The following is an 11,836-nucleotide window of genomic DNA, read 5'->3' on the forward strand; positions in this document are numbered from 1 at the left end:
ACTTGAACATGTCAAGTGAAAGTACTTATGATGAGTATATTAATACATATCACATTATTTTATATGTTACAATGGTACATGATATGATTTTATACATTACATCATTTTACTGGCTTTTACAGAGCTGCTGAGTGATCTCGTGTTAGATAAACCTCAGAGTTGTACTTTTACAGCTTCTTGAGTTATTTTGTCTGATGTGTTTTTATCTGATACAAGAAGAACTCCCTCTAATGCTAGTGCTCGTTGTTTATTTTTGTTGTTGTTTATCATTCTGTTGTTTTATTGTTGTTTATCATTCTGTTGTTTTTATGTTGTTGTTGTTGTTGTTTATCATGTTGTTGTTGTCGTTGTTGTTGTTGTTTATCATGCTGTCGTGGCTGTTTTCCATGCAGACCCTCCCCGGTATCGTCACAGTCCTGAGCGGCTGAAGAAAGCTCTGTCCTGTCAGTCGGATGAGTTTCAACTAGACGGTTGTCAGGGACGACGACAGTCCGGTAAACACACCAACATAAACAACATGAATTAGTTCCTGTTTATAGATGTCTGTTTGTTGTTCAGATGTGTGAAACAGATGTTGGTTGTCTGTCCTCCTCAGAGCCCAACAAACAGACAGTGAAGAGCAGCAAAGGTAAAACGAAACACTCTGTAGTGTTCCTGTCTCGTGTTGCATTCACTGTCCTGTCCGTCAGTCCGCTCTCAGCTGCAGCACACAGTTTCTTTATGGATCCAACATGTTTGAGAAACTGTCAGCTAGGGGTGTAACGGTACACAAAAGTCACGGTTCGGTTCATTTGCGTCTCCAGCTGTAGAAAACACCCTCTCGCTAGGGACAGAGGTAGCTGGTACAGCCAGGTAGCACTTGGCTAACTTGGCAATATGAGGATATGTGGGCTCATTGGTCCTCCACCATACAAGTGGCTTAGAATCCAGAGAAATGCAGTCCACTGCCTTGTATGACCTAACCTCTTCCTTCACCAGCTGCAAAGTCGGCTTGTTTCCCACCCGAGTCTTGAAGAGATCCCCAAACAGTTCAGCCATAGCTGACTTCTTGACAGGAGGAGGTGATTCAGATGCCTCTGGGTGTCCTCTCCCTCCGGATGAACGGACTGCTGATGTTCCCGTGGCCTCCTCACTCTGCAAAATCAAATGACAAAACTTAATGAGTACTACTGACGCTGTAGCAGCAAGTGTTTCAATTTAAGCAATGAAGACATTGATTGTATGCATGAGAAAATTAATACAATACCTGTTCCATGGTTACGATCTCTGTGATGAGGCTGGTGTAGGTTCTGTCACGACTGGCATCATCCACATGAGGAAGGGCCTCGAACCTTGGGTCAAGAGCTGTGCATTTGTGGAGGAAGTCATGACAAGCAGGGTCAGAGTGTCTTTTTGCCCTGATTGTCTTCCTCGTTGGGTTCCACTGAGTTGAGCACTGTGGTTTTGAGCGGCAGGATCATTGATACTGAAGGTGTGCCCTCAGTGCTCATCAGTGGACCTCAATGACCTCCTCTGCCATTCTCACATCCTGGTCAGACAACGTGGCTATGTCTGAGTACACAGCTGCTTGCTGTTCAAGGTACCTCTCCAGCATATCATAACTGGGGTTCCAGCGGGTGGTGACATCATGAATACGAGTGTGTTTTGGCATATTAAGCATCTCCTGTTTGCTCTCCATTGTGTGTGCAGCTGTTGAGCCACGGTGAAAAAAAGACACAACCCTTCCGACTTTCCCAAGAACCCTGGACAGCTGATTGAGTCCTGTTGCTTTTTGTGAAGCTAAATTAATTGTGTGTGCAAAACATCCATTTTGGGGCCCAGTCCAGCTTCTTTGACTGCATAGACAATGTTGCTAGCATTGGCCTCTGCAACTTCCACTCCCACACTGCCTCCCTGAGTCCCTCTGCCAAATTTGTGCTTGTGTTGTTCATAAATTGGGCGAGTTTGCAGAACATGGCTTACCATGTTCCACTCAGGGCTGATGTGATGGGAAGTCACTGTAGCTCTCAGTAGCTCTGGATGTCCGTCCATCAGTCATGAGTGCTACAGCAGATGCCTTGGACAAGTCGTGGACAACAGCAGCCTTCACTTGTTCATAAAGGGCTGCTAAGACTCTCTGGCTGAAAGAAGGAATTTCACACCGGGGCTCAATCACCTTCAACATGTGTTTAAAACTGTGTTCTCAACAACTCAGTACGGCCGTAGATCTGCTGCTTGCTTTGGGCTGATTTCCAGGTGAAGGCTGTTTAAATGCCAAAGGGAGCTGTGTTTGTACTACGCTCGTCTCTTTCCTTGCAGCGGTGATATTCGGGTTCGCGTGGTGCCGTTTCAAATGAGTTAACAAGTTTGATGTGTTGCCAGTAACATGCCCGATATCTGCTGAGCAATGTCGGCACGTTGCTTTCGTCTTATCCACTTGTCTTCGGGTTAGGGTTAGGGCTCGGCCAAGCTAAACGTGCTGTGTGTGTGGTGCACTCACAGTGCGAGGCGGCGCATGAGGCGGAGGCTAAACAAACTCCCGGTCCCCCACTTAATAAGTCCGTATGAGATCTCGGATTTGAAATATGTTCCGCACAAAACAAGCCCACTGCCGAAGATCGCTTCGGTACACATCTGCACCGTGCCGAAAGTCCTGCACATGTACCGTTACAGCCCTGCTGTCAGCACATTATTGTTTCTCTGATAATACTCTCTCATATTCATAATGGCCTACGTTTAGGAGTGTCCTTGAACACAACACATGTTATTTGCATTTATTTAAAAAAACACAAAATAGACCACGCCCAGCTCTGTCACAGTCTGTGAGCATGAAAAACACCTGACATGGTGCAGGTGTGTAGTCACCTGTTTACCTGTTTGAGCTGACCGAGGTCAAAGGTCGTTCTAATGTTACATCAGCGTGAACTGCTGTCTGTTTAACTAATCACCACCTGTGCTCTTCTTCTTCTGCTGCTGATTCTCTGGTAGATCTCCCAGCCTCCGCCAAGGTAAGAAACCAGATGTGTAACTCCTCCTCCTCCTCCTCCTCGTCCCCCATCTCTTCCTCCTCCTCCTCCTCCTCCTCCTCCTCGTCCCCCATCTCCTCCTCCTCCTCCTCCTCCCCCATCTCCCCCATCTCCTCCTCCTCCTCCTCCTCCTCCTCGTCCCCCATCTCCTCCTCCTCCTCCTCCTCCCCCATCTCCCCCATCTCTTCCTCCTCCTCCTCCTCCTCCTCCTCGTCCCCCATCTCCTCCTCCTCCTCCTCCTCCTCCTCGTCCCCCATCTCCTCCTCCTCCTCCTCCTCCTCCTCCTCGTCCCCCATCTCCTCCTCCTCCTCCTCCTCCTCCTCCTCCTCCCCCATCTCCCCCATCTCCTCCTCCTCCCCCATCTCCTCCTCCTCTCCTCTTCTCCTCCTCCTCCTCCTCCCCATCTCCTCCTCCCCCCATCTCCTCCTCCTCCTCCTCCTCCCACATCTCTTCCTCCTCCTCTCCTCTTCTCCTCTTCTCCTCCTGCTCCTCCCCATCTCCTCCCCCCCATCTCCCCCTCCTCCTCCTCCTCCCCCATCTCCTCCTCCTCCCACATCTCCTCCTCCTCCTCTTCTCTCCTCCTCTCCTCCTCTCCTCCTCCTCTTCTCTCCTCCTCCTCCTCCCACATCTCCTCTTCCTCCCACATCTCCTCTTCTCTCCTCCTCTCCTCCTCTCCTCCTCCTCTTCTCTCCTCCTCCTCCTCCCACATCTCCTCCTCCTCCCACATCTCCTCCTCTTCTCCTCCTCCTCTTCTCTCCTCCTCTCCTCCTCTCCTCCTCCTCTTCTCTCCTCCTCCTCCTCCCACATCTCCTCCTCCTCCCACATCTCCTCTTCTCCTCCTCCTCTCCTCTTCTCCTCCTCCTCTTCTCTCCTCCTCTCCTCCTCTCCTCCTCCTCTTCTCTCCTCCTCCTCCTCCCACATCTCCTCCTCCTCCTCCCCCATCTCCTCCCATAAATCACTCAGAGAATCAACATGTTTAGTAATCAGTGATTAGCATGTTAGCATGTTAGCATGTTAGCATCTGCTATCCACTCAGAGATCAGCTTTCTCTCAGAGACCCCCTTGAATCTGTTGGACAGCGTTCAGGGAGCAGCAGGAGGCTCAGTGGATTTGTACTTTACATTAACGTCACAGTTTCCTTTGTAACGTTTCAGCGATGAGCTCGTGATAAATGGAGAGCGGGGGCTCCGGGCCCCTGGGGGCCGTGGGGCAGATGGCCCTCAGTTGTTTTAGTGCTAGAAAACAGAAAAGAGAAACAGGAAACATGAGGAGTGTTTGACCTCCTGCAGCACTCACACAGTGAGGGCGGGGCACCGGGGGAGGGACGACCCCTACAGCCCCCCCGCCTGGGCCCCGAGCAGGAGGAGGAGGAGGAGGAGGAGGGGAGGTTGTCTCCTCAGCAGTCTCATCAGGCAGAGGACAGCGAGCTGGACGACATCTTGGACGAGCAGGTAGACGACTTCGCCGGCTCCGTGCTGGCCGCCCTCTCCTGCTGGCCCCTCAGGGCCCAGGTTACCATGGTGACGGTGAGGCTTTCTGCTGCCAGCCTTGGCTTCATGTTCCATCCAACATGGCCGCCACCTGCGCTCCACCAGTCCCACTCTCGCTCCATAACATCCCACATCCCCCCCTGCTCAGTGATAACTTGCTGCATGAGCTTCATGTGTGAACTAACCGCCGCTCAGCTGCATGGGGGGCGATGGGACCACGTATCGAGGACCGACGGGGCGAAGGGACCACGTATCGAGGACCGACGGGGCGAAGGGACCACGTATCGAGGACCGAGGGGCAATGGGACCACGTATCGAGGACCGAGGGGCAATGGGACCACGTATCGAGGACCGAGGGGGCGATGGGATCACGTATCGAGGACCGAGGGGCAATGGGACCACGTATCGAGGACCGAGGGGGCGATGGGATCACGTATCGAGGACCGAGGGGCAATGGGACCACGTATCGAGGACCGACGGGGCGAAGGGACCACGTATCGAGGACCGAGGGGCAATGGGACCACGTATCGAGGACCGAGGGGCAATGGGACCACGTATCGAGGACCGAGGGGGCGATGGGATCACGTATCGAGGACCGACGGGGCGATGGGACCACGTATCGAGGACCGAGGGGCGATGGGACCACGTATCGAGGACCGACGGGCGATCAGTGGTGGTTTTTCCCACTTTCTGACTGTCGGGCCTCAGTTGTTCTAAAAGCATGTGAGAGAGTAACTGCTGAATGGACTTATAGAGCGACCAATCAGGCCACTTTACACGTCACGTTCAAGGTTGTCTTGTTCTCTGTCCAATCAGAGTCACATCATATAGCTGCTACATCTAGCTTAGCACAAACACTGAAAGCAGGGGGAACAGTTAGCGTAGCTCCAACAAGAGAAAAAGATGAACTTTCATTGAAACATCAACCTGAGCGCTGATTTCCATCTGAACCCCTGAGGAGAGAGGATCGACTCAGAGGTCTGAGTGTTCCTCTCGATGCAGCTGAAACTAATGACGGCTTCAGGAACAGACACAGACTTCTTTGTGCTTCATTTCATGTGTTTGTTCTTTAACCGAGCTTTGCAAGAAATCTGACCCGCAGCTTCTGCAACACATTTGTTCCTCTCAAACTGTGAGCGTCCTCAGGTCGTGTTTGGTGGTTTGATGCTGCCTCTCGTGGTCGGTTGCTGTTTAGCTTCTTTATTTGCGTGTGTTTTCAGAGAGAGATCTGCTGTGAAGCTGATCACAGGAGCTGCTGCTCAGGATTTGTCTCTGTGCTGTTTATTGTGTCTGAAATCAAATAACTACAGGCTCAAGTCCTCAGATAGAACAGGTGTTTTGTCATCAGTCTACAGGTGTGTCCGCTCTCTCAGATTCAATGTTTGTGAAAGAATTCAAAATGTTGTTTTGTTTAGCATAAAAAAAACAGTAACTTTATTTTGGAAACATGTTTCTGTGTTTAGATGAAGCGACCCGATGGGCTGAGCGGACAGTGTTTTAAATCGGCCCACAGTGTTATCATGTTGTCATGTTATCAGACACAATGCAGCCTCAGTTTGATGTGCTGCTTTTAAAGGGTCTCTGTGTGTCAGCAGGAGGCGGGGGGAGGCGGCGACTCAGCGAACAGCTGCGACAAAGAAGACGGACGACTTCCTGAAGCAGAGGAGGAGGGCGGAGCTGAGCCGACGTGTGAGCAGGTCAGTGACGAGAGAAATCTGTGACTGTTCATCTATGTGTCAAAGCCAGCCTCTCCCACACACACACACACACACACACACACACACACACACACACACACGCACACACACGCACGCACACATGCACATGCACATGCACACACACACACAGACACGCACACGCACGCACACATGCACATGCACATGCACACACACACACACACACACAGACACACACACACACACACACACAGACACACACATGCACATGCACACACACACAGACACACACACACACGCACACACACACGCGCACACGCGCACGCGTATTCACGCACACACACGCACACACACGCACACACACGCATGCGCTCACACACACACACACACACACACATGCACACACGCGTGCGCTCACACACACACACACACACATACACACACACGCGTGTGCACACACACACACGCACACGCACACACGCACACACGCACGCACACACACACACACACACACGCACGCACGCACGCACGCACGCACGCACGCACGCACGCACGCACGCACGCACGCACGCACGCACGCACGCACGCACGCGCACACACGCACACACACACACAGCCAGTGGAGGATCTAACAGGTGTGATGTGCTCAGACTTGTTCTGGTGAGAATTCGTGCAGCCGCATCTTGAATTGATTGTAGACGCTGAACACCTGGTTCTGGGAGGCAGGTGAACAGACCAGTAGTCTAGTTTACTGGTTGGAGCGCATGTTTTACATTGAGAGCTGCTGAGTTTTCAGATGTTTTTAGATGGTAAAAGTCGGATCTTGTGATTTGATTGATTTAACTTTTCAAGTTTAGATCGCTGTCCATGAGTAGCTAAAGACAGAGTCCCCATGATAATCAGATAAATGTTTTAATCACATCTGTCTCGCACAGATTGTCACCTGAACATTGATGTCTTGCCCAGTCATGACAGAAAGTCTCTTTGTAGGTATTTGTCATGTCCTGTTAAAGCTGAGAGCAGGTTTAAATCTCATGATTAGCTCATACAACTCGTTCAAAGTCACAAACACTCTCAGCCCTAATCCTTAGTCTTGTTTTTGATTGTCTTGTTTTCTAGGCCTCCACAGATCAGACGACACAGGAGAAGACGTCAGAGGCAAAGCTGACAGGAAACCCAGAACCCTCCTCTGGCACAGACAGTTTGTCCAGCACAGCTACCAGGAGCTCAATGTCTCCCCAAAGGTCAGAACGGACACCTGAAAGAGATCCAGAGCCCTTAGAGCTTCCATCCTCTGCTACGCCTGATTCTGATTCAAAAACATTGAGTAGTGCAGAATCCTCTGAGGACGAGGAGGATGAGAAAGGAGCAACAGAGAAAGAGAGTAAAGCCACCAGTATCCTTCCTTCCTCTGTCCTTGACAAAGCTAGCGCCATCGCTCAACACTTCACCAACAGCATGAAACGAGCGGGAGCGAGCCCGGCCCAGGACGATGCTCGCTCCCTGGGCTGTGCCTCACCACGTCTTCTCAGCAGGACCGGCAGCAGCCTCAGCCTCTGTGCTGAACCCATCGACCGACCTTTGCGGCTCAACAGTGTCTCTTCTGATCCTCCAGAGAACTTCGGCATGACAGATTTGACATTGCTGTCTCCTCGGGATGACAGCCTCTTTGACACTGACAGAAGCATTCGGCGGAGGCGGGACTCCACCCTGTCCAAGCAGGACCAACTGCTAATTGGCAAAATTAAGAGTTACTATGAGAACGCGGAGAACCAGGACGCCACCTTCAGCCTCCAGCGAAGAGAGAGCCTGACATATATCCCGACTGGGCTGGTCAGAAATTCTGTCAGCCGATTTAACAGCATCCCAAAGGATGATATCCAAACAAACCCCTCAAACTCGACCACATCCTCCAGGGTTGACCCTTCTTCAGAGTCAAACTCAGCTTTAACCACAGATACCCCGGCTCACATGGCCCCTAGTGACTCTTTGGACTCTCAGAAGATTGATCCGACGAACACAGGTGAAGAAGATACAGAAGAAAGGCACAGGTCCAGATCTCAAAGTGTGCAGGACAATCCCTTTGAGGAAGAAGAGTTCAGACCTTCATCTGAAATGATCAAGATCTGGCAGACGATGGAGCGAGAGATAAACAGATCTCAGAGTGAAGTCAGAGGGTGTGAGCGATCTCGAGATGCTCCAAGAAACTCCAGAGCGCCTGATGACGGCCTCTCTGAGACGACGAATACCCCAAACCAGAGCAGTGACCGAGAGAGTGGAGCATCCGACCTTAGCACCATCACAGAGGAGTCCACAAGTCCTTCACCCCTCAAGCACAAAGCGTCTGCTGTGAATCAGACAGGAAGTCTGAGAGATGCTCTAAAGACGTTCAGGGAAGAGGCCGTCGTCCTCAGGGCTCCGGTTCCTCGAGTAGCCCAGCTGAGGTGGGGTTCAGATGGGGAAAGACCCGACGAGGATTCTGACCAGCTGGATGACGTAGACAAAGCAAAGAGCAAGGTCCTCCATCTGGCTCGTCAGTACAGTCAGAGAATCAAAACGACCAAGCCAGTGGTCCGACAGCGAAGTCAGGGCCTCCTGATCGGCAAGAAGAGCTTACCCTGTGTGGTGGAGGAGAAGGAGAGTGCAGGAAATGTGACATCCTGTTTACCTGCAGGTTTGTCCTTGCTTCCTCTTCTTCATCAAACATGAGCAGTCAGCTTCAGCAACAGAACAGTCTTTCTCATGATGCCTCCAGACCGGTTCATTCCAACTCTTTATCAGTTTAAATTATTAAGTTTGTCACCCAACCAAACAGGATACAACTTAAACTAGACTTAATTCTTTGATTCCCGAATTATACTTAAAGATATCTCTTGTTTTGTGTTTTGCAGGTAAACCAAACCTGACTCTGCCAGTGGTTTCTCATAAGCAGGCACCCTCTCTACCTCTGAGCCCTGTTGACCAGATCCAACCTCCTACCCCTGGCCTCACCTGTATTTCACTGGACAGCTCCAGGGTGGCCTCCCCCGGCCAGGCTCGGTCCCGCAGCCCTCCCAGTCCTTCCCCACCCATTGAAGGTTTCAACTGGCCAGACGTCCGAGAGCTTCGCTCCAAGTACTCCAATCAGGGTCGCTCCCAGAAGAGTCCTGTTGGCCGGAGTCGCTCTATCCCGGAGCAATTGTCTGACGGTGGTCTAAGGAGGCACTCCAGCTGCTCCTCCAGTCTCCCCCGCACCGATGGAGCTTCTTTTGAGCTTCCTTCTCACCAACCTCGAGGCAGCTGGGAAACTGGAAGAGAGGAACGCAGCAAACGGCTTCACAGAGCCAATTCTCTGGACCCTCGGCTGAGCGGAGAACAACTGACTGATCTGCAGAAGCTTCAGGACCAGGTTGCCAAAAACTACGACAGTTACTACGTTGCAGCTGAGGCGCCGCTACCAAGTGACCCGGAACACAAGATTGTTGTCATGGAAAGGCTTCCAGAGCCTGAGTCACAGCCCGGGTCACAGCCCGGGTCACAGCCCGGGTCAGCACCTGGGTCAGAACCTGCAGAGACAGCTAAAGAATCCAAAAAAGAAAAAGAAGATGTAGAAGACGACAGCTACATTCAGATCCGTTCACCGACCAGCAGGGAGAAGATCTCGATCATGGCCGTCATCGACCGCTGCCGGGCCTATCAGGACTCTGACGAATATAAACAGAGGGAGGAAGTGAGATCCAAAACTGATCCTGCAAGGCCTCAAGAACTGGACACCACAGCAGCATCCACGAACGATCAGGACGACGAGTCCCCGAAAACTAGCTCAATCCTGGAACAGACTTCAGAGGCTGGTCAGCAGAACGTTGTGAAAAATCTGAGAGAAAAGTTCCAGAACCTGAGCTGAATAAACAGAACCAAAGAACTTCAAAATAAAAGTCTGAGGCGTCATATCAAACTCTGAGTGGTAAATGTCAAATGCTTTGTTGTTCAGCCCCTCGTATAAGTAAACAATGTAATGCTTTGACTCTTTGGGTAGACAACAGTCGGTTTTCACAGCCAAAGAATTGTTCTGTAGAACTATTAACAGTTAGAGAGGACCGTTTCTGCTTTGTTTCTAGTTATTATAAATAAGATCAATTGTAATGTGTTATGAAAAGAACTAATTCAGAGAACAAGATGGAAAATCTTTAAATTAATAAATTAATGTGATTTCAAGAAAAAGAGCATTAAAAGGATTACAACCATTCGTATCCAAAAATAACTTAAAATCTTTGTTGAGTCCTCTCAGTGCGTCTGTGCACACATGTCTATAAATGTATTCCTCACGTACATTTCTTCAGTCAGAAAAATAGTTTAATTGCTTTCTGTACAGGAAGTGATGATTTGTTGTACAGTTTCAGTTGTGGGAGTTTTTTCCTGCTCAGTCGTCTCTTTGCTCCTCTGACAGCTTCGTGTCAGAGCTGCAGCAGAGATATTCATGCTCGTTGTATAGATGAATCTTGTCCGTGTGGATTACTGCTACGAGAGGACTTACCACTAACTGTGACCTGTGCTCCGTCACAGTTCCACAAGCTGCTCACAGATTTTTCAGCTACATAACTCTTGTGTTCTTTTCAAAGGAACAGTCCAGTATTTAATAAACCTGTGTCCCTGTCTTCTCCAGAGTCAGAGGTTCATGTCAGTGTCAGGACATGTTAGCCTAGCTTAGCACAGCGATTGAAAACTGTTAGCCTAGAATCATCTAATATTCCAAGTCCTCTGATGCTGATAAACATTTAACCTGAGCGATGGTAGCAACAGATCTAAACCATTCAGGATGAGCTAATAAGAACACGTTAGTGTGTGTTTTATGACGCTCGTTTCAGATCAGGATTTAAAATCAAGATCGGTTTAGTGTTGGGGATCAAGCTCTAACGCACAGAGGAAGTGATGTCAGCAGGGGGAAGTGGTGATGATCACAACGGAGGATTTTCTGGTGAAATAAAAGCAGATTTAAAAAGAAAAACTATTCTTATTTTAGCAGCAGTTCACATTAAACTATGTAACACCTGGATACTCCGGTCACCTGCCTGTCAGCTAATAACATTACGTTTCCAAAATGTGGGACTGTTCCTTTGATCTAATGCAGCTTCACTTCATGACACTTCTTTATTTACTTCTTGTTTTATGAAAATCATGATTTCATAAAGTCACTCAGTGTCAAATATTTAAAACTGAACACAGAGTTCAGACCACAGCCCGCTTTACTCTGAGATGAATCAATTCATGATTTAAGAGTTCAATAAAAATGTTGTAAATAACAAAATAACTGTTAACTGTGTTCCCCTCAGTGGAGTTCATATTTATGATGACAGGTCATTTGATGTTTTCCCTCTAAATCAAATGAAGCAACAACAAACGATGTCACTCTCAGAATACAGATGATGATTTATTTATTATCTATTAAACTGTTTAATAATGTTCATTGTAAATCACGTGTTTCTCTTTGCTGTGCCTTTTAGTGTGTCTTGTGTTTGTAACCAGGCAGGGACTGTTCACGTGTGTGAGGGCAGCTCTCACAACACTTACTGAACGTACATGTGGACGTCTGTTGTTTGCCCTGTGGCACGCTGGAACATTAGAGACTTGAACCTGTGACTTTCCTGTAACCACTTGTCCACCCTGCTCAGCATGTTTCTCACTCATT

The 11,836-nt window shown here is 49.5% G+C and overlaps 1 protein-coding gene across 2 annotated transcripts in view; it reads left to right on the forward strand.

Moving 5' to 3' along the window:
* The window catches only part of LOC138585146 (pleckstrin homology domain-containing family G member 3-like), a 39,895-nt gene extending 28,285 nt beyond the window's left edge, over nt 1-11,610 (forward strand). The window contains exons 13-18 of one of the 2 annotated variants that reach the window (XM_069657415.1): nt 393-494; nt 596-628; nt 2,968-2,987; nt 6,088-6,192; nt 7,291-8,845; nt 9,063-11,610. In XM_069657415.1, the coding sequence (XP_069513516.1) occupies nt 393-494; nt 596-628; nt 2,968-2,987; nt 6,088-6,192; nt 7,291-8,845; nt 9,063-10,054 (2,807 nt within the window). In that variant the 3' untranslated portion in view covers nt 10,055-11,610. The remainder of the gene's footprint in view (nt 1-392; nt 495-595; nt 629-2,967; nt 2,988-6,087; nt 6,193-7,290; nt 8,846-9,062) is intronic. The other variant, XM_069657417.1, reaches the window with a different exon arrangement.
* The last annotated feature ends 226 nt before the right edge of the window (nt 11,611-11,836 follow it).

Source organism: Semicossyphus pulcher, unplaced genomic scaffold (assembly GCF_022749685.1).
Source record: "Semicossyphus pulcher isolate SPU_LCO1_2020_fin unplaced genomic scaffold, fSemPul1.0.p SCAF_11, whole genome shotgun sequence".
Classification (NCBI taxonomy): domain Eukaryota; kingdom Metazoa; phylum Chordata; class Actinopteri; order Labriformes; family Labridae; genus Semicossyphus; species Semicossyphus pulcher.